General features: G+C 46.4%; 1 protein-coding gene and 1 pseudogene across 1 annotated transcript in view; both read left to right on the top strand.

The window, feature by feature from the left end:
• COTL1 (coactosin like F-actin binding protein 1) overlaps nt 1–16,652 on the top strand; it is a 33,909-nt gene extending 17,257 nt beyond the window's left edge. Inside the window, exon 4 of the mRNA XM_075008650.1 lies at nt 15,049–16,652. Within this exon, the coding sequence (XP_074864751.1) occupies nt 15,049–15,159 (111 nt within the window). The 3' untranslated portion in view covers nt 15,160–16,652. The remainder of the gene's footprint in view (nt 1–15,048) is intronic.
• LOC142020944 (U6atac minor spliceosomal RNA) lies at nt 7,199–7,284 on the top strand (annotated as a pseudogene).
• Nucleotides 16,653–20,631: the final 3,979 nt, after the last annotated feature.

Below are 20,631 nucleotides of genomic sequence, written 5' to 3'. Positions count from 1 at the left end.
CGAGCCCCTATAATGACCCAGAAAATTCCCATCCCAGTTCAAACCACATGTTAATGTGTCAAATTTGAATATAAAAGTTCAGCAGCCTCTCTTTCAAGAGTGTTGTGAAAGTGCATCTTACTGGAGAGGAAAACTCTAAAGCCGTTAACAGAATGGTCCACTCCATTAAAATGCTGGCTGACCGGTTTGTGAATCAGGAGTGTTTTTGTCTGTTTTGTGCCCGTTTAACTCTTTGTCTAAGAGTTTGAAGTCTGTCCAATATACACAGCATCTGGGCATTGTTGGCACCTGGTGGCATATATGATGTTAGCTGAGGAACATGAGAATGTGCTCGTGATTCTGTGAATAACCTGGTTAGGTCCAGTGATGGTATCTCCAGAATAGGTATGTGGACAAAGCTGGCAGCGGGTTTTGTTTCAAGGAAAAGTTCCAGGATCGGTGTTCCTGTGGTATAGACTGTGGTTGTGGGTGAGAATCCTCATAAGGTTGGGAGGTTGCTGTTCTCTTAGACTTAAGAGTTTGCATCTTACTGAAGAGGAATTTTCATGACACTCTTGAAAGAGAGGCTGCTGAACTCTTTTATATTCAGACTCGACACCATTAACATGCGGTTTGAACCGGGATGGGAATTTTCTGGATCATTATAGGGGCTCATTTGCATACTTGGCTTAATCTAAGTCTGTTCATCTAAGTGTATTCTGGTATGGCTATGGTCTGAAGAAGTGGTTCTGTCCCATGAAAGCTCACCTAATAAATTATTCTGTTAGTCTTTAAAGTGCTAGTTGACTGCTTTTTTGTTTTGATAGTATATAGACTAGCACAGCTTTCTTTCTGTTACTATTCTAAAATAGGTATAAGTGGAGGGCGCAGTGGGATGGGTTCTATTCTTGCTCTTCCACTGGCCTGCAGAGTAACCTTGGGCAAGTCCCATTTCTGCTTTTGTGCCTCTGTTTTCACATCTGTAAAATAGGATTAACAATCCTCTCTCACCCCTTAGTCAAGAGCTTTGAGATCTACTGAATGCACTGTCAGCTAGGCATTTAAACAGTCTTAGAGATTTAGGCAAGAAGGGACAACCAAAAATGCTCTCACCACAGTTGTAGGCAAGAATATGTAAGCCAACAGCAGCACAACTATGCTGAAACAGATTCATATGCTGAGGTATAATTCCTCTGAGGCAGATGGGTCCTACTACAAACAAGTATCCCTAAATGTACAGCCTTTTTTGGTGCCTGACATTTACCCTTTCTTGTTGGGCTGTTCAAAGAGGTTGAATATTGAAACTCATAGCAGGGTTTGGAAAGAGCCTCCATAGCTTATTTAGTCCCATCCTCTGTACTCAAGGCAAGAGAAAGTAAGAACAGGTTAGACCTGGCAGGATTATTAAACTTAACCTCCCTAGGCAATTTGTTCCAATGCTTAACTACCCTGACCCGAAGCTCTCTTTCCCCAGTGTTCAGTCTAACACTTGTTGCCATTTAAGCCTCTTTCTGCTTGTCTTATCCTCAGGTAACAAGAACAATTTTTACTCTCCTTGTAACAACCTTGTCCTATAGGATTTCGCTGTTATGAAATCCCTTTTTGAAAGGAGAAAGTGAAAGATGAAGACGAAGGTCCCTTCAGTTTACTGTTTCTTGTCTTTTTAATGGTTTTAACCTACAAATAACTTGGTGTGACAAGCCTGCTGAAATCCAAACTCCTTCCTAGGGAATGCCCATTTGTATTGCATCTCCCACTGTGGGAGCTACCCTGAAGGATTCGTGCCAAAATAGAACGTTTACCGTTAAAATGGTCATGATGAAAGCAAAGCTCTGTAAAGATGAAGTTGCTGAAACTGAGTGCTTGAAGTTGAAGCAGAAACTATACTGTATACAAATGCTGACAACTGAGCCATACAACAGTCCCTAACTTCCTATTATGTGTCATTTGAAAGATCATAGGTTGCCTATTTGATTTAATTGGCTAGTGGAGTGTTTAACCACTCTGGTATTGACATATACCCTTGATCTTCTAGCTAATCAATAGATACCCTGCGAAAGCTCTGAACCTGAAATATGAACACTGCTGTAAACCAGCCTTAGAAGACCAGCCCTTCTTTTTTGAGATGGTCTCCAAACATAGACCCTTCTTGTTCATCTTCTTTAGCAAGATATCTTGGGAGTTCTTTGAGGGTTTATTTAAGGCAATTTTAAGCTATGCAGACATCATAATTAAATACCAAGGACTGTCATTTGTTACTGGGCATATGTTGGAGGCAGTGTTCCATTGAATTGGTAATGCATAATACTAGCTAAGTATGTATGCCTGGGTTAGCTTTGAGAGAAACTCCACAATGAGCGGGAGAAGCAGCCAGCCATAGGACCAGCCTGCAAGACAGACATGATGCATGGATGTCCTCACATTGATAATTACATGCTCAGTTTTGATGAAAATGAGGACAATTGTAGGCATGTCTACAACTGCAGTGTAAACCAGGGATTAGACTGAGTCCAACACTCTCCTTCAGTCCCCACCTCAGTCTATCTGGTTTGGGTCACCAGGCACTCAAGTTCTCGATCCAAGGACCCACACAGCTGGTGGGTCTGAGCCTGCCCTACTAAGACTTGGGTCCAAGCCCCGTCACTTTGTAGGATGGGTCAGCTTGATCTGCAGACCCAAGGTCTGTACGGTGCCACATGATCACACTAGCCTGGTGGTGCGACCGAGGTCCACCAACTGTAAATCTAAATTTACAATGCAGCATGAATGCTCGAGCACTGGGCTGCCTTGTACTCACTGAATCCATCAGCCCCACTCCCCCACACCCAGGTTTACAATACTGGGTCTACATACCCTAAGAAATAAGACCCAGAGAATCCCTTACATCCCTTTCTCCGTGCTAAGCTACAGTTTGTCCTATGAAATAATGCCCTTTATAGCTGTTTTGCATAATGCCGTTTTTTGTGTTTCTGAATAAATAAAAAACTCACCATGACGGTGCTTATTTTCAACGGTGGGACAGTGAATTGGAAAAATGTCCACATTTCCTTGTGCATTGTGTTGTATGCTGGAAATGAATACATGACAAGCAAGGGGCCACACTTTGCTAGTTACAGAGGTGCAAATCTGGAGTCAACCCCCTTGATATAAGCTGTAATGGGATGCTAGGAGAACTATTAACATTTATTTTCTTTTTTTTTCTGAAAAAGTACAAGTTTTACCTAGTCTGATACAGTAGGTGGGGCAATGGGTGCTTTTAAAAGGAGAAATAACAGTTTTAAAAAAAAAATTCGGGCTGAGCTCTTCCCCATTCTGTGCCTTCTCTTGACGCCTCACCTCTATGTACGCTTTGTTTATATATCCTGTCTATGGTTGACACATGCAACACAGGAAACCCTTCAGACTTCACAGTGTGATAACAGGCTGTTTGTCTCTCTCTATTTTAAAAAGCTTTTGAGTTTGAAATCAGGACCAGTCTCAGGCTTTTGAACAACGGTTGCTGGGCCTTTGAGTAAAATGTGAAAGGCACTTGCTCTAGCAATAGGAGTGCTTTGTACTTCGTATACCAGAGGACCCTTGCATGGTATGCTTGTGTTTAATCATTGGGTTAGAAGGAACTGCAAGTCATCAGAATCAGAGTACTCTGGCTGAGGTCTAACCAGGTTACCATGTCCCAGTTTTGGTTAGTGTGTAGGAAGGAGGTAGAGAAATGGAAAGGATCCAGAAGTGAGCAGCAAAGATACATTCTATCCCTGGAGTTAAGCCATATGAGCAAAGGTGGGAAGGAACAGGGTAGGTGTAGCTTGAAAAGAGGAGATTAAGGGGGAATAGGAAAGGGTCTTGAAATAGCTGAAAGGTTGCTATAATGAAGAAGAAAAATTTTCTTTGCCCATAGAGGTAGGACAAGAAGCAGTGTATTAAAACTAGTCTGCTGATTCAGATTAAATCTCATTTTAAAAAAACTTCCTAACAATAGGACAATGAAAAAGACTCTAAGGTGGTTATAGAAGCCCCTTTCTTGGATGTTTTCAAAAGGAGGCTGGAGAGCCATTTCCCTTCTTTGGAGTGGACCAGTGATTGGCAACCAAGAATGGTGAGACACATGTGGCCCTCCTTCATCTCCGTGATCTGCAGCAGCCTTTATATAAACTGGTAGTACCAGGATTTCTCTTGTGGACTCCTTCCTTTCTATAGATTGTAGATTGTTTGTTTGTTTTTGTTTGTTTTTTAAGAGAAGTCTCTTAGTACTCCTTGCTCTTTTTTTTTTTTTCCCCAGGCTTCCGCTGTGTAATTCCCCTCTTAACTTAGGGTTTTAAGGTCTTCAGAGTAGGAAATCTTTGTTCTGTAACATGGGTTGGTATAAATAAAGGAATTTCCTGTCCCAGGATGGATGCATGTAACTCTTTGAAATAGTGTGTCTGAGCCAAATGCTCATATTTGCTGGTTCAACATTTGCATTCTCGAATGGTGATTATTCATGGTTTTCTCCAGCATTCCTGCCCAGAAAGTCGCATGCTCTGTCTGTCTGAAGCAAAATTGGACGGGAAACAGCTCGATATGTAGGAATTCATGGAATTCCTTTGGATGAGGAAATTGCTGAACTTTGAAGACAAATGCGTTGACTTGACTGTTTTTAAATGCAAAACATGCACTCTTGCTTCTTTTAAAACAAAAGAACGCTAGCCTGGATCTGGGTTTGTACTGAGGCTACTTTGCACTGCACCCGCCGTGCAAAACACCCTGAAAGCTGCTGGAATGGCCACTCCTAGGTTATTCCTGCCGCACATCTTTCCATCTGTGTTATAATAGCTGCAGGAAGCTAACTCTAGCACAGGGTGATTAACCTCTGGCATAGAGTGGTTCTTGCTCCATATCCCTTCTCTCTGGGTGGCATAGAGGATGTTGCTGGATAAGAGATTCTACTGATCCTTTGCCTGTCCTGTTGCTTGCTCGGGGCGGTTGACCACTTACCCAAATATTGCTGGGCTGGCCTGCAGCTGGCCCAGAACTGGGGAAGTTTTTTTTTTTAACAAAAAACAAACAAACAAACAAAAAAATAGCCTTACAGACACCTTTACTCGTGCAATTTCCTCTGGGACTGCAGCCCCAGAGGAACTGGGCCTAAATGTTCACTGTCCTCCTGGGTCTGAATAATTTATCTTCTCTTCAGTGTTTCTACTGTTGGAGAACTGACATGGCTAAAAATATGGACAAGCCCCCTCTTGGGGCTCTCTACTGGGCAAATGAAGTTGCTTTTAAATTGGGCTGGGCAATAACTTTTTTGATGGGTGGCCATGGCAAGATTTGAGTAAGTGGTCCAGGGCTGTACTTTTTCTATAAAGGGGGTGCAGGGTCTGGGGCAGAGGCTGGGTGCGGAAGGAAACTTGGAAGGAGGGGACTGGATGCAGGGGAATGGGGAGGGCCTGGGAGGAAGCTTGGGTGCAGAAAGGGACTGTAACTCGGAGGGGGGACTTGGGAGGGAGTGTGGGTGCAGGAGAAGAGTCTGTACGGAGAGTGGGGTGTAGAATGGGGTGTAAGCGTTGGGAAGGTGGTGTGGCCTGGAGCAGAGGGTTTACGTGATGACCTGGGGCAGGGAGAGGAAGGGAGGGACTTGGGTGCCAGAGGAAGTCTCGGGCCAGGAGGTACTTATCTGGGCATCTCCTGGCCAGCAGCCCACTGAGGCAGGCTCACTGCCTGTTGCAGCCACAGCCATGCGGCTCTTTGCTCCAGGTTCCGTGGGGAGGGTTTGTGCATTCCTCCGGCCCCAGCGAAATCTTTGAGTCCCTCTTGGTCAGAAACCATCCAACAGAAGCTGAGAGACTTTTGCTGGTGTTGCAGAAGAGGTGGTGCATGACTCCACCCCTGCTCTTTCCTTGGGGGGCTGGAGCAGAGAGCTACGTGGAGCAGGAAGCTGCTTACAGCAGCCTAGGGCAGCCCCACACTTCTTGAAGCAGCTTTCTGCTGGCTGCTGGAGGGTCCCAGTGGGGCCATCTGTGGGCCAGATTCAGTGGCTTGCTGCACCAGATCTTGCCCACTCCTTTTTCAAATCGTACCATCTCTGCTGCAGAGGTGTGGGAGGGAAGGGGGATGGGAATACACTGATGTGGTAAGCAATAAATTGCAGGCAGCTTTGTGGATAAAGCCTTTCACTATGACTCATGGAGCCAAGTATCCTGAGAGAGGAGTTGCTGGCTTAGCAGATGAGCTCAGTTAATATTGCCAGCCAGAAACCCTATTTAAACTCCCCTGACTCTGCCAGGGCAAATTACCCTTTGTTTAATATGTGGGTATGTCACAACCCAAGTTTGTTTGTGGTGCAAAGTGGAAGCTGCTTCCTCTTTGAAGGCAGGGTGAAGAGATTTCACTCAGAACCGAACTAGGTATGTTTAAACGACTGTTGGTGCTGGGATTTGATGAGACAGTCTGATAACCCACATTACTGAGGGCTGTCTTGTCTCGGGTGAAGATGAATCAGTCTCTCCCACATGAGCCTGAATGAATAAGAGTCCCTTCTCTTCATGTATAGTTCGTCTTCTCTCCTAGTGAGATCACACTTAATTTTTTCTTACTGCTGATGTTTTGATATAGTAGCTGTACCACATGGTGATAGAATTCCTCTACTTCGTTGCGCTGGCCCAGATGAGGTTGGCTTAGTGTCTGATTTCCTCAACGTAGGCTACAGCTACACTAGCCTGCAAGATCGACTCGCTCGGGGTTGCTCTTTTGGGGTTTGATTTCACATGTCTAGTAGGGACATGCGAAATCAGCCTCTCAGGGTTCACAGTCAACCCCTGTACTCCTTGCATCTCAGTAAGGAAGGTTGACAGGCGAATCTTTGCCATTGGCCTCGTTCAGTAGGGACGGCCAAGTAAGCCAGGTACAGATACACCAATTTGAGTGACGCAGGTGCTGTAGCTAGAACTAGCTATCTGCTGTTGTCTGCCTTTGTTTATCTGGGGCTATGTCTACACTAACCAATCTTCAGGCATTTGCTTTTTGACTGTGTTTCCGCCTTTGACCTCTTGGAAGACATTTGAGGTCAGCTCAGTATAACTGTCGCCAGCCTTGTCCATGTTTCTCAGAGGCCGGTACTGGCTTCTTCCTATGGCCAGAATTGGGGCATACCCAGGGTTAGTGAATGTTGCATTTGAAATAGCTTCACCTGAATCATAGGGCCAACATCCCTGCGGCTCAGGCACAAGCTACAATGCAGCAGCTTGGAGAGAAGGTTAGCACTCCCCTTGGTAAGGATGCAGGAGGTCCTACTGGCCTTTACAACACGCATACACCTACATTCTAGTTTCTAGAAGGCCCAGTCAAGGCTCCGTTAGGCGGGGCACTGCCCACCGACATGGTGAGAGTCTCTGGCCTGAGGTGCTGGTGAATTGAATGGACAAGGCCTGAGCAGAAGGAGCTATACTGTCCCCTTTGTACAGGTGGAGACGTTAGGCACAGGGAGAGCATGGGACTTGCCCAAGTTCACCCAGATCATGTCTCCTCTAAGCAGAGGTGAGAGTAATGCGGTGCACCCCCTGCGCTGCTCCAGTAAGAGCTGGCTGGGGCGCTCGGCTGCAGGAGGTGCACCACCTTAGCAGCTGGGCTCTCCAGCAGGCTGCTGCACTAAGCAGGCTGCCAGGCACATGAAAGGGGCTGGTTGGGGGTATACCCCTCCCCCCACCAGCCCTGAGCCCCCATCCCTGGGTGCCCCTGTAGGAGGGTGGGGGAGGGGCTGAAGCCCTTCAACCCCGACATAAGTACCAGCTTGTTGCTTGCTTGTCCTTTTCCATCTCTCTCAGGAGTGAGAGGAAAGCTCACAGCTCACCTGCCTTCCCCTCCCTTCTGGCTGGAGCAGGGAGGGCTGGGGCAGAGGAGTGCGTGACCCACCTGTGCACATCCCTCACTCCCAGTGAGTGCTTGAAGGGAAGAAACAGCCAAGTAGTGCTGGTGGCAATAGGGGGAGGGGCTTTAGCCCCTCCCACCTTCCCTAAAGGGCTCCTAACCTCCCCAGACACCACAGCCTTTTGCCCTGAGCCCCCTCCTCACACCCACCAATTCTGGCTCCTGCACGCGTCCCATATTCCCCTCCCTGAGCCCCCTGCACTCCATCTCCTGCTTAAATGTCTGAAGTGTGGCAGCTCCCCAGCTCCATGCTGTGTCACCCTCCTTCCAGTTTCTAAGGGAGCCTGTATAAGGCATCCACAGGCCTAGGCAATACCTGCCACCAAGCGCTTTCTGTCCTGGTTAGCCCAGGAGCCTTTATGACCCTTTTGTTAGAGCATTCAGTGGTCGGAGGGGAGGGATGTTTCTTCCGTGCAGCTGTTTGGTTGAGGAGAACAGGCTGGGAGTGTTACATAACTCCCTGGCCTCTAAGTGGGAGATACAGGCCCCAGTCCTGCAGTCTTGCCTCAGGGGTGGACCGCTGTAGCCAGGCAGAGTCCTGAAGAAGTCAGTGAGGCTCTCTGCAGGGCAGCAGGGCCTGCCTGCGTGGATCAGCTTGCAGGATCGGGGCCGCGGTCTGTCTCGCTTTCTCCTTTGCTAAGCACTCGAAAGGCTAAGCGTGTGGTGCTTTCCCATAGTGCAGGGCACTGGCTACACTTTATGTGGTATATTGTGTGAAACGATTCAAGAGGCAAAGCGAAGATGTTCCGGTTATTGCCGAGTTCTGCCCTCACTGAGATAAGAGCCGCATTGTTTGTGTTACCCCTGGGCCCATTGGTGGCTCTGGAGTGAGTACAAAGGCTGCAATTCACTGGAGAGGCTCTGCTATTGTTGTGAGAAAACATTTTGGAGGGAGGCAAACCAAGAGGTTTGTGAGCAGCCCCAGGATTTAGCGTCAGAGGTCTGCTTTGTGCCTGGGTCAGCTACGTCTGCTCTGAAATTCATTTGAGAGGAATTAGACACCCGAAGCCTTCCCCCGTTTCTCAGAGCTGCCTTAGAGGGCTACAGTAGAAATCTGACTAACGCCTGATGCTTGGTGGCCTCTTGCGTCCAAACTCTGCTGGGAATCTGGGAGCCAGTTTGCTTATTGCCAGACTATTTGAAACAACAGTTAAGTTCAGTGAACTGTATTAATGCAAGCAAAGATAGGACCATCCTGCGCCCTCCTTACAGTCAGAAAGAGGGCGAATTCTAGAGAGGAGAGCCCTCCATGGAACCAACAGCTCTGAGGAGGGCAGGAAGTGGCACCAGCTATGTGAAAGATGCTTGTCCAGGCCCATTATCGTAATATGTGGGCACCTCACGCACACTCCTGCATTTTTCCCTCTCTTCACGCTTGTAGGAAAAGTTTTGGTGTTTTTTTTGTTAATTTTGGTTTTACAACTGAGGAACTAGGGCACAGACTCATCAAGGGGCAGATGGTAAAGGTGTTTAGGCCTGTGACTCAACCTTGCCCTAAATGGCACGTACAAGGTTACACAGGGTATCTTTTTGGTGGCCGGAAGCTGAACCAAGGTCTCCAGACATCCAGGCAAATATCCAAACCCCTGAACCACACTTCTCTGTAGCACTTGCATGCCAGGGCATTCAGGCCTTAAAAGATACTCGCCAGCAACTGGGCTTACACCTGGAAGAGACCAGAAAACCAGAGCTGGAACCGTGCGCCATGTGGATGGTGTCTGCACACAGAAAATAGCAAAGTAAAGACTTAAGTATGGCAGTGCCCCATCTTTCACTTGTTTATGCTTCTAGGGTAAACAAACCAGCCCAAGGCGTGTCTAGGACATTTAATAGGCTAGCGATGGTAAAGAAACACAGAAATGGCAGAATGTAAACCTGATATCCTACCCTGATAACTCATGGGAATTCCTTCTGACCCTGCACGTTGCATCCTGTGCACCTGCTCACCCCTTGCCCACTGAGAACAAAACGTTTTCCCTGTATTTTTGGGCAGCTGTTTAATGGAAAAGGTGTTGTGTTGAAAAGTCTCTTCCTCCAACTGCTGCAGATGGATTCTCACTTATTTTAATGCATAGCTTTGTGAGACCACATCTACGCTAGACTGAGAAAGTCGACCACAGAGATGCACTTCGAGCCGCGGCAATTGCATATTTCAAATCAACATATCTGTGCTTGGCTAACTTGGCTATCTATACTGGGGAAGGTTGATCGGAGAGTTTCTTCTGTTGATCTCCTTACGCCTCGTGTCTGGCGAGGAGTACAGGGGGTCAACTGTGACCCCGGGAGCTGGATTTCATGCATCTCTACTAGGTGTGCGAAATTGAATCCTGAAAGATCAAGCCTGAGCAGGTCGATCTTCTGGGGTAGTGTAGAGCTGCCCTCAGCGCTCTAAAGCAGGTCCAAAAGGAAATACGATTATGCTGTTTTATCACGTCTCTTCTCTTCCCCTGGTTTTGGACAGAAAACTCTCAGTTGAAGTTGAGAAAGTTTTGACCAGATCCACAGACCATCAGGGCTGTATGGGGTTTTACTCCAGTCTGGCTGATCTTCGTTTTCTTCTCTCACCTTCCCTAACCTTCTCCTAAAACACTAATATTGAGGTAGGTGTGGCAATGTCAGACCCCCTCCTTCTGTTCTGTCATTCTTCAGCTCCTATTTGCAGGGGCTGGTATGCCATTCTGTTAAATTCCTTCCAGTCTTTGGCAACCATGAAAGAGCCAAAAACAGCTTGTGGTATTCCACGACCTTAGCACTAACTCTCTCCTGACTGTGGAGTGATACATAGGTAATGCCTTAGCTGCAGTATAACAGCGCCTACTGTGCAAAGAACGGCATTTGGCTCAGAGATCTGCTGCTGACACATGAGCAGGAAGAATCCTCGTGTGAATTTCAGAGTCTAGGGTTGACCTGCAGACTATCAGGTAAGGCGAAACCTCATCTGCCGGGTTTCCTGTAAGCTCATCACGTGGGTGGTCGCCCAGGATTGATTCAGGTGCAACCCAGCTGATTAGCAGAGTGCCCACACCCAGTAGCCTGTGTTTCTACTGGTGGCGCACATCCCCATATGCCTTGGTGCATGTAACAAAAAATTATTCTGCACATGGTTGGGGAAAAAATGAGGGAACCCTGCTTCTCAGAGGACTGGATTAGATGACTCAGCAAGGTCTCTGCTCCCATTCCTACATCTTTATGATGCATGTGCAAGTTTTTCATGAAGGGAGAGTTGTTAAAAAAGGCACTGTGGGCCAGCTACAACTCTCATGGAAGTCTTTATAAAGCTTACATTACTTTTAAAGTAACCTTGGTATGGGTGAGCCTTGTGCTGGGGAGGGGGAAGGCTAGTGGGGCCAATAGCCACAGGCCCCTAGGGCCAGGTGGGAGTGGGAGGCCTGGCTTTGCACCCTGGAAGGGGTGGGGCCAAGGGCAGAAGGGGCAGAGCCTATCACTTTAGCCCACAGGCCCTCCTGGACCACAGCACTGCCCCCTCCCCACTACAGAGCTGTACGCAGCAGTGCTTCACAGGGGCCCAGACCTATGGCTGCCTTCGCTGCCAAAATAGCAGTGGCCGCAGTCCTGGGCCCTTCTGAAAAGCTGGGTGCGGGGATCCACTGCCCCCTTGCCCTACCCATCAGTGGGCCTGGGGGAGGTTTACAAGTCCCCAAGGGGAACCAGACTGAAATGGCTAAGCTCACAAGTGGGTGCGGTAAGACAGGTCAGTGAGCAGCAACCAGCTCACCCTCCGTTTACTTGGAATTAACAGAAAGCTGAGCCCTTCTACAGCCCTTCACACACAATACTTGGAAGCACAACAGCTCTTTTGGTTTCTTAGCCGGGTGAGTGCTCGGGGAACGCGAATGTCTTAAAACAATACCTTCCCCTTCCTATATTCCAGGCTGCTGAGCCTGGCTAGATGAAGCACTTCTGAGTTGCTCCCTTTTCAACGCCAAACATCTTATTGTAAGGAGCCACAAGCAGTCAGTTATCAGCCGGCGCAGTCAGTGAATGTAGCCTGGGTCTGTTCCGGTATCCAAAAAGAACCAAGGGGACTGATTTGATTGGCGGAAGATGAGGGTCAAAAGAGCTGCCAAACCACTGTCCTAGAATTCCTTCTGACTCCGATTTAAGCTAAAGCCGAGAGGCCCAAGCTTCACTTAGCTGCTATCAACATTTTCTTTTATTTTTGTATTTCTTAAGAATTGAGGCTTTTCTGCAATTGCAACCCGGATGCTTTCCTCCCCCCCCCCACCGCCCCGCATGAAAAATGGGGCAAATCTTTTCCAAACTGATACTTTTTTTTTTTTTTTTTCCTCCTTCACCCAGTACAAATGGAGGCACTTGAGAAACTGCCAATTAAAAGCTGTCTATGTGATGTTGATCTTGATGCCAATATATAAAATACACTTCCTACCTACACACATACAGATGGACTCGGCTGGGCTGTTGCAGAAAAGAGTCTAGACCCCAACAAGGTGGTTGCTTCCCCATGAAAGACTTGCCTAGTTGTGCTAGGCTGCCTCTGGACTTTTAGGTCTTTTGCTAGCCAGCAATCCTAGCTCTGCTGGCTTCTTGATGTGGTCCAGCTGCTGGGAGATGAGGCTACTGGTATTAAGAATCCACGGCCCCAGGGAGGACAAGAGAATGGATTCTTCTTGTTTAGTTGTCTGACATGAGGAAAGGATAAATGGAGATACTTTCCACTGTGGGAAGCGGTTAATTTTAGGGAGCGAGGGCAAAATAGGAAGCAAGAGTCAATTTGTGTGTACGAATGCACTCATGCAAACACACACCCAACGCCGGCAGAAGTGCATTTTACTAGTGATTAGAAAATGCTGATTCTGCACCAGTAGGCTTGCTGCAGGATAGTTGTCGTAGTTTCCTATCGGTGGGGAAGGAACCTCTTTTGTAATCCACTCTGAAAATAAAATCTCTTGTACGAAACCCGCATCAAATTAGGGCTTCACAACTGACCTTCCTGCAAGCTGCCCATAGCGCCGCATCTCCTCTGAATATCTGTGCTATAGCACCTAGGTGTTTAACAGCCAGGGTCCCAAATAAGTTTATCTTGAGTTAACTCCGCTAAAGGAAGCACAGAACATTTAGAGCCTAGGGATTGTCAGACTGGCACAGAGCCAAGGTCCTTTTAGTCTGATATCCTGTCTCCTGCAGTGGTTGATTTGAGATGCTTTGGAGAACTGTTTAAGAAATCAGTTTAGCAATTAGAAATGCTTCATCCCCATTGCTGTGACATCTGAGCATCTCGTAGTTTAATAGTTTTTATCCTCCCCGCACTGGTGTGAGGTAGGGTAGTTCTGTCATCCTTACTATAGAGACTGAGGAACTGAGGCCCAAAGGCTAAACGATTTGCCCATGTCGCACAGGAGACCAGTGGCAGAGCCAGGGAATTGACCCTTGTGTCTCAAGTCCAAGGCTAGTGCCCTAACCACTGGAACCTCCTTCCTCAGCCCTGCAGCCTGCTGGATTAAATGGCAATATTTCCTGCTTTCCATAAATAATCTACAGAATGTATTTGGAATAGCTTTTTCTCTTGCATGGGCCTAGGCCAGCTTCTGATGGCAGTAGAATGACGACAGCAGTTTTTTAAAGCAGCCTTGGTGAAACTGGCAGCACACAACCCCAGTGTCTGTCTGACTGTAAAGCAATTAAAAAGTAGGGGAGGGAGGAGGGTTAGCTTTCAAGCAGTGGATGGGATTTATTTTCAAAAAAAAAGAAAAATCCTATCCCAGTGTTGTGGAAATTAGCCTCCCACGCAGATCACGAAACGAGAGCAGAATGGCCTTTTGCTAATGGGCTCAGAAATACCAGTTCAAAATTTCACTTTCAAATGCATATTTTTATTAATTCATAATGACATGTGCTTCTGTAACCCACACACCTACTGGTTGCGGTTCACGGTCCCGTGTAGCGGCTCCTAGATGACTTTTGGAGAGAAAGCGAGAGAGAGAAAGAGAATGAGTCTCCTCTGCAGCCTTAGCTGGAGGCTCACAGCTTTTAGCTCAAGAGGTAGAGGCTCCTGCTCTAAGCCAGAGGTCTCGGGTTTGGTTTCACCTGTTGGCAGTTACAAGTGGAGGCTCATCTGGGATTTGAACTAGGTCTCTAGGTGCTTCCTCAGCTAGGAGAGGTAGGTAACCCATGTGCCTACTGGATATGGTTGACTGTCCTGTGTAGTGGCATTTAGACCACGTACAGAGAGAGAATGAGGGTATGTCTGCACTACCAGGAAGCTTGACCTGGAGTTCAATTTTGTGTACCTGGTAGAGACGCACTAATATCTGGGGTCGGCAGTCAACGCCTGTGCTTCTTGATATCGCCAGGCGTGAGGGAGGTTGACGAGAAACTTTCCTGTCGACCTCCTGCTTTATAGACAGCCAGGTAAGTTGGTTGCAGATAAGTCGATTCTAGTTATGCAATTGTCATAGCTAGAATTTCATATCTGCAATTGACTTAGCTCCCTAGCATATACCAAACCTTAGTCTCCTCGACAGTCTTAACTTGCTTGCTTTCAGGTCAAGGGGCAGAGCGTTATGCACTATGTTCCAGAAGTCCCAGGTTTGGTTCCACCTGATGGCACTACACTTTTCAAACAGCTGTGCTCAGCAGAATGGGCACAATTGCCAGTTCTTGGCACATTGGGTAGAAGGAAGGGTGATGAGGGAACTTGACAGAAAATGGCTACAAAAATACCTGCAAGAGCTTTGTTCTGCCAGGGAACCTGATCGTGTTCTGTCTTCAGTCATATTGGCTTTCAGCCATTTGTTGCCTGCATTATTGCACAATCTCCACTTCTATCGACATGGTTCTACATGATTCTATTAATTGCTTCATTGAAAAATCTTACCTGTACTGCGCTTGGGGGAAAAACCTAGTCCTTTTTCAAAGTTCAACAGCTCTGCAATGACCTTTCCATCTCTGTTACAGTAGTACTTACAAGCAAAATTGGCACGCCATCATGCACAGGTGGAGTAAAAGCTCACTGCTATATTGAAGAAATGTGGGAGAAAGAGTTGAAACTTTTTTATCTTCCTTAACTTGAAGTGTTCTGGGCCAAAGGGAGGTTCCGGGGGAAACAGCTTCCCAGTGTTTACACAGCTGAACGGATCCTGGTCCCCAGACAAGGTCATTTCTGTTTACCTTTTTCTCTATCTCTTTTAGAACTTTGCCAAAGAATTTGTGATCAGCGACCGCAAGGAGCTGGAGGAGGAGTACATCAAGAATGAGCTGAAGAAAGCAGGAGGTGCTAATTATGATGCCCAGACTGAGTAAATGCACAGGTGCCCCCAGGTGCCATCTGCCTGGATCAGGAAGGGGGAGGGCCAAAGCACAACCACCCAACTAAATTGTGATGGAGTGAACGAGAGAAGACATGGCTCATTTGTGGCCACCAAGAAGTCCCTTCCCTTCTTCCAATATGGACTTTTATTTTCCATTTCACTTAATGAATCTTCCCTCTCCCTTAGGAGCTGTTCTTTTTTTTTTTTTTTTTTTTTTTTTTTTTTTTTTTTTTTTTTTTTTAACAAAAGTTGCAGAAGTAACTCAGTTCCTCAAGCAGATGCTGTTGCTTTCTATAGCATGGTGGTTTATCTTTCTTTTTGGCTCTGCACTTCTTATGGTCAGCCTTGCTGTTCTAACAGGCCTGCTATTAGAGGGTTTTTTGGTATGTTTGCAATTCAGTGGGGTTCGAAATGGCCTCCAGTTACTAGCAGGAGAAAAATCTCTAGGAATAAGTAGTTCCTAATGATGATCTTGGGACTACGTAATTTTGCTTCATCAATATTCAGGTCTACTTGAATTGACTCCAGTTAAACTTTGATTAAATTGCCTGAGCTTAAACGTCTCATAGTGCTAAAGATGCTTAGCAGTTCAAAAAGCAAATCTTGGTGTTAACTCTGAATAAATGGGAAAAGTAAACTTGCCTTAAAAATTGCTTGAGGATTGCTGGGCTGTGTGCTGCACCTTCCCCCCCCACCCCCTCCCCGCCTTTTTAAATTTGATCCAATGCCATTTGAATGTTTTGAAGTTACAGCAACAGTAAACTGGAAAAAAAAAAGGAAAATGTCTGGACAGTTGTTCCCTGTTTTTGTATGCAGCAGTCTTTGGGGCTGTACCCTGAATTTCCCAGTGTAAAAAGGCATTGCTGGTGAGTGGCCGAAGAGGAGAAATTCTAATAGATTTTTCTTAAGCGATTGCAAAAATAACAGTTGCTGCAGCTAAGCAGCCTTTTTATGTTTGCCCTCTTGCAACGGTCCGTTTGAAACATCTTGAGTCATTTGGGAGCTATAAGGCAGCTCAGTGATGATCTATGTTATAACTCAAGAGATGGAGCAAAGCAGAATGTCTGGTGGAAATCACTGTTCCCTTTTTCCATCCATGGGCAGAATAAATTTTATGTGCACCTAGACATGTGCTGATGTGCACCACCAGTAGAATCACATGCTGCCAGCTGTGGGCACTCTGCTCATCAGCTAGGTGGTACCTAAATTTCTCCTGGGCGGCCGCCCATGCACTCATCTTACAGGGACCACTGGTTGGAATACAATGTTCCACATCTGTAGGCCAGTGTTTAACAGTCAGGGATTAATAAAATACCAGGGGCACAGTTTTAGTGACCAAACAAAGATCTTTTCTGTATGTGTTGTTTTTTTTTTTTTTTGTTTTGTTTTTTTTTTTCTCCTTCCATTTATGATTCTTGTCCCTGGAATTAAGTTTAGAGAAAACTGCGTATTGGGGTTTGGGAGCTGGTGCTAACGACAACAGTAAAGAAGTGTTTTTCAAAATACTTTTGTCTGTGAGCATGGAGTTCTTTTCCCGCAACCTATCTGCGTCTGAGGCTCTCTTAATTCTGTGTGCATAGGAGGTGAAGGGAGTTGGGGTATAGATCATGCAGTCTTTGGGATCATTAGGAGAGCTTAGCACTGGTTTAAATTTATATTGGTGCCTTTAACATATACAGACCCTGCCTGCTCTTTCTGGTCTTGTAAGGCAGAGCTGACCCTTTGGAGAGCTTTGTTCAGGAGCTCTGGGTGTGAATTTCCAGCACAGCAGATACAAGTTGGGATTTGTAATTAGGCCAGAGCACATTTCTCTTTCTCTCAGAGAAGATGCAGGAAGGTCAGAAGTAGATTTCTGAGCAAGGAGTGCGTTTTCAGAGCAATTCCCCATGCATTACAATGCAGAACTAACTGTGGTGAAAACATACCTAAAAGTAAATGAGATGGGCATTAGGTGACAAATTAGACACAACAAACAACAGAATGGGGTTTTCTCTTCCATCTCATGAGTTCACATGCAGCCCAGGTCACTAAGCATTTAAACACTCTATTAGCTGCGGCTACACCACCACAGAAAAGCACCCCACTCAGGGTTGATCTTCCAGGGTTCAATTTCATGTGTCTGGTGGGGAAGCATGATATTGACCTCTCAGGGGTTGCACTCAACACCAATACTCCTCATGAGGTGGGAGAAGTAAGGGAGGTTTTGGGGAGAAAATCGCCCATTGACCTTCCCCAGCAAGGAAGGACAAGTTAGAATGTCGTCATCATCAATAACCATAGGCTCAGTGCCCATTTGGTGTCTGATGCCTCTATCACTATTTCCTTCCATCTTTCCCTGTCCAGTGCGGAGTGGCTTAGTTTCTGTAGACTAGCTTCGCACCAATCTACTATATCATCTATCTGTTTTCTGTGGGATCTGCCTCTCCTATTCGAACCATCCATTATGCCAAATACCAGGGTCTTGATTTTTTTGTTCGTCATTCATTCTGCAAATATGACATCCCCTTCCAAAGCAGCTCTAATTTTCCAGTTGCCCACACTGTTCGGATTTTCCATGTTCCAATGGATAGCATATGTGTTAGTTGTAATTTTCTTTCAGTAGCCAACTTATCGACCCAACCCTGATTGCTCGATTGGTATCACGGACCTTATTTATCCAGGTGACGTCCGAGCCAGCATCTTGTAACGTTTAGTTGTACTGGCATCAGATTTCATTTGTACGGTTGTTTGATGGTCAGTGGATTGACACGCATCTGACCAACCCTCCTCCTTCATCCAGGCTTGGGACTGGCGTGGAGCTCATAGAGGCTTCATGGCAGACTTAACTTAGAACGTCACTAAGTTATTTCTGAAAAACTCTGCTGTATAGGCATAGCCTGAGGATCTCTCTCTCAGTGGTTAGAAATGTGAGCCCAGCACTCTTCAACCCTAATGCCTCTTAAAGGACATAGGAAGAGAAGCAATTATTTATGCCATCTACCAGCTCAGGAGGACTAGCCCTGAATGTAGTTTGTTGGGCTGAAATCTCCTTAATAGCAAAGAGCTTTTTGAAACCATTGTGCACCTGGGCTAGAAGTCACAAGAGTAGAGTTAAACAAGTGGGCCTATAAACAATAGCCAGGGTTCAGATTTTCCAAAGCATGGTGTTGGCCTGATTCCGACTTTAGTTTATTTTGTTTGCACTCTTTTAATAACAGCATGATTGCAAATGTAAGGTGTTGCTGGGCATCAGGTCAGCACTTGTCTGCCTCTTAAAATACAAGATTTGCTTTGTCTGAACAAAATGTTTTGATCCACTTCCTTTTCTGCCCATAGATCAAGCTGATGACATAACGTTCCAGATGGTGGTTTATAAACACATGGAGCAAACTCTTCCTCCCAAATTCAGACTCTCCCTTTGTCCTTCTCAGCTCCATTTCCATTTCAAATTTAAAGAAATTAAAGCCTCTGTTTTGTAACAAGCTGAGATATCTCCCTAACAAAGCAACCTCTCATTCTCTCAGGTGTCCAGTTTCTTGCTAGGAAGCTGAATGCTCCTCTGTTTACGTGTAAGATCAGTTATAGTAAAGTCACCAGGGAATCTCTGCTAACACTGTTGTTCATACAATAAATCTCCTATGAAGACTATAACTCTTTCTGGGGCATTTGCTATGGCCTGTCTGGCATTCAGCCAGTGTTCTGTGTGGACATTCCATTCAGTGCATTTCTTGCTTAGTCAATGTAATAGTCATCCCTTGCTCTTGTGGAACACTCTTCAGTAGGAGATTGCAACACAGACAGCGTGGTCAGTCCTGTAATAGCCACCCTCACTTTGACTAGGACCTTACATCACATGCAGTCTCAAGTCACCGTGATAACCTGAAAAGTAAACCACCACCTGGTGTGAGGTAGGACATCCCAATCTGGCTTTCTAATCTGTGTGTCCTCCCTTCCTTCCTCCAGGGCCCACCAAGGATAGGGCGAAGAGGGCAACTGCATAGGGGACTGGTGTTTCAAAGGGTTCCCAGTGTCAGTCTGCCACTTGGTGCAGCTTCCGCGGACTGGCGAGAGGGCAGCCTTGTGGTCTGGGTGGTGCTAAGGGCTGATTGCCCTTAGCCTCACCCCTTCCATTCGAGGCTCTGCCCCTTCTGGCGGTGTGGAGGCAGCCCTCTCCCCCACACACACACCTTGCCCTTGGGCTGCAGTGGTGGTTGGCCCTGCTGGCTGAGACTGATAAGTACCACTCTCTGGGGTATATGTTAATTGGTGCAGTTCAGAGGGTGTGTGAAGAACTCAAGTTTGACACCGCGTAGATCCAAGCACAAGGCTTTCATTACACACAGCTGGCGGAGCGTCCCTTAGCTTGTTAGCCTTCGTGAGAGTGACAAACTGCTGATTACAATGAATTCTGTAGGGTGCCAATGGGTGGAGGGAAGCAAAGGGGCTGGGTGTTCCCCAAGACCTGGACAGATGCTAGCCCCAAGACATAATGAGCACAAATAAGCCAATCATCTAAAAGATTACGTAAGTGCTCCCCTCATGGCTCAGGTTTACATGTGAATACAAAGATCTTATCCCTTAAGTTTTCTCTCGCAGAAGGTAGGTTAAATTCCCATTCCAAGTATTTAGGAATGACATATGGCACCTGCGGGGAGGTGTTTTCCATAGGTACATTCTTATATGGTCTTGAGACATAAAGAACCAAATAAGCAATACGTATATTGGTACAATTATAAATGCTACCCTCCTTTCTGGGCTCAGCTTGGCATCTGTGAACATCTACACAATCACTCATGTTGACATAGTAGACCTTTTCTTGAACTGGGCTGATGAAGATTCGTTGTCTTTCTTCTTTCCACCCGAGAGCAGACTTTTGGGCACCTCTTCAATGAATTACAATGCTATAATTCAAGATAAGCCCCCATTACTGCTTTCACACCCAAGGTTTATACTGAGTAATTACAACAAGCCTTTGTCCGTGAATCTGCCATGGCTGGCTCACTTAGAATGAAAGGTTCGGGGCCTGCTTTGTGTAACTTTATGTTAAAGATTTTTGAACAAAGACTGGGGCCAGAATCCAACATAACACAATATCAGGATCCTGGCCTTCTGTGTGCTTTTTAGAAATGCAGGACTCCTATTTCTTGCCACACACACTGCATCTGTAAGCCCGGTGCTTCTCCCCTCCCACGCCTCCTACCCTCTTTCCTTATGCTTTAAAGTACTCTTGTTGCACAGAAGCTGCTAGGTCCTTGTTGCCGGTGCTTTAAGTCTTTAAAGCACCTTGATTATTACCATGCGTCATGGCTCAAGCTGCACAGACTTTGTGTGGGTGGGGTTCTCAGGTAAGAATCCCCTTTCCCCCTCTGTGGAAGCCAAGGAGTGAATCAGCTGGCATGTTGAACTGAGGGGGAAGGAGGGTGCCTTAGGCACAGAATGGAGTGAAACTGCTCCATGTTTTACGTCTGGCATCAGAAAACGGGTT

This window comes from Carettochelys insculpta, chromosome 14 (assembly GCF_033958435.1).
Source record: "Carettochelys insculpta isolate YL-2023 chromosome 14, ASM3395843v1, whole genome shotgun sequence".
Taxonomy (NCBI): domain Eukaryota; kingdom Metazoa; phylum Chordata; order Testudines; family Carettochelyidae; genus Carettochelys; species Carettochelys insculpta.
This window is presented reverse-complemented; position numbering and strand designations above follow the sequence as displayed.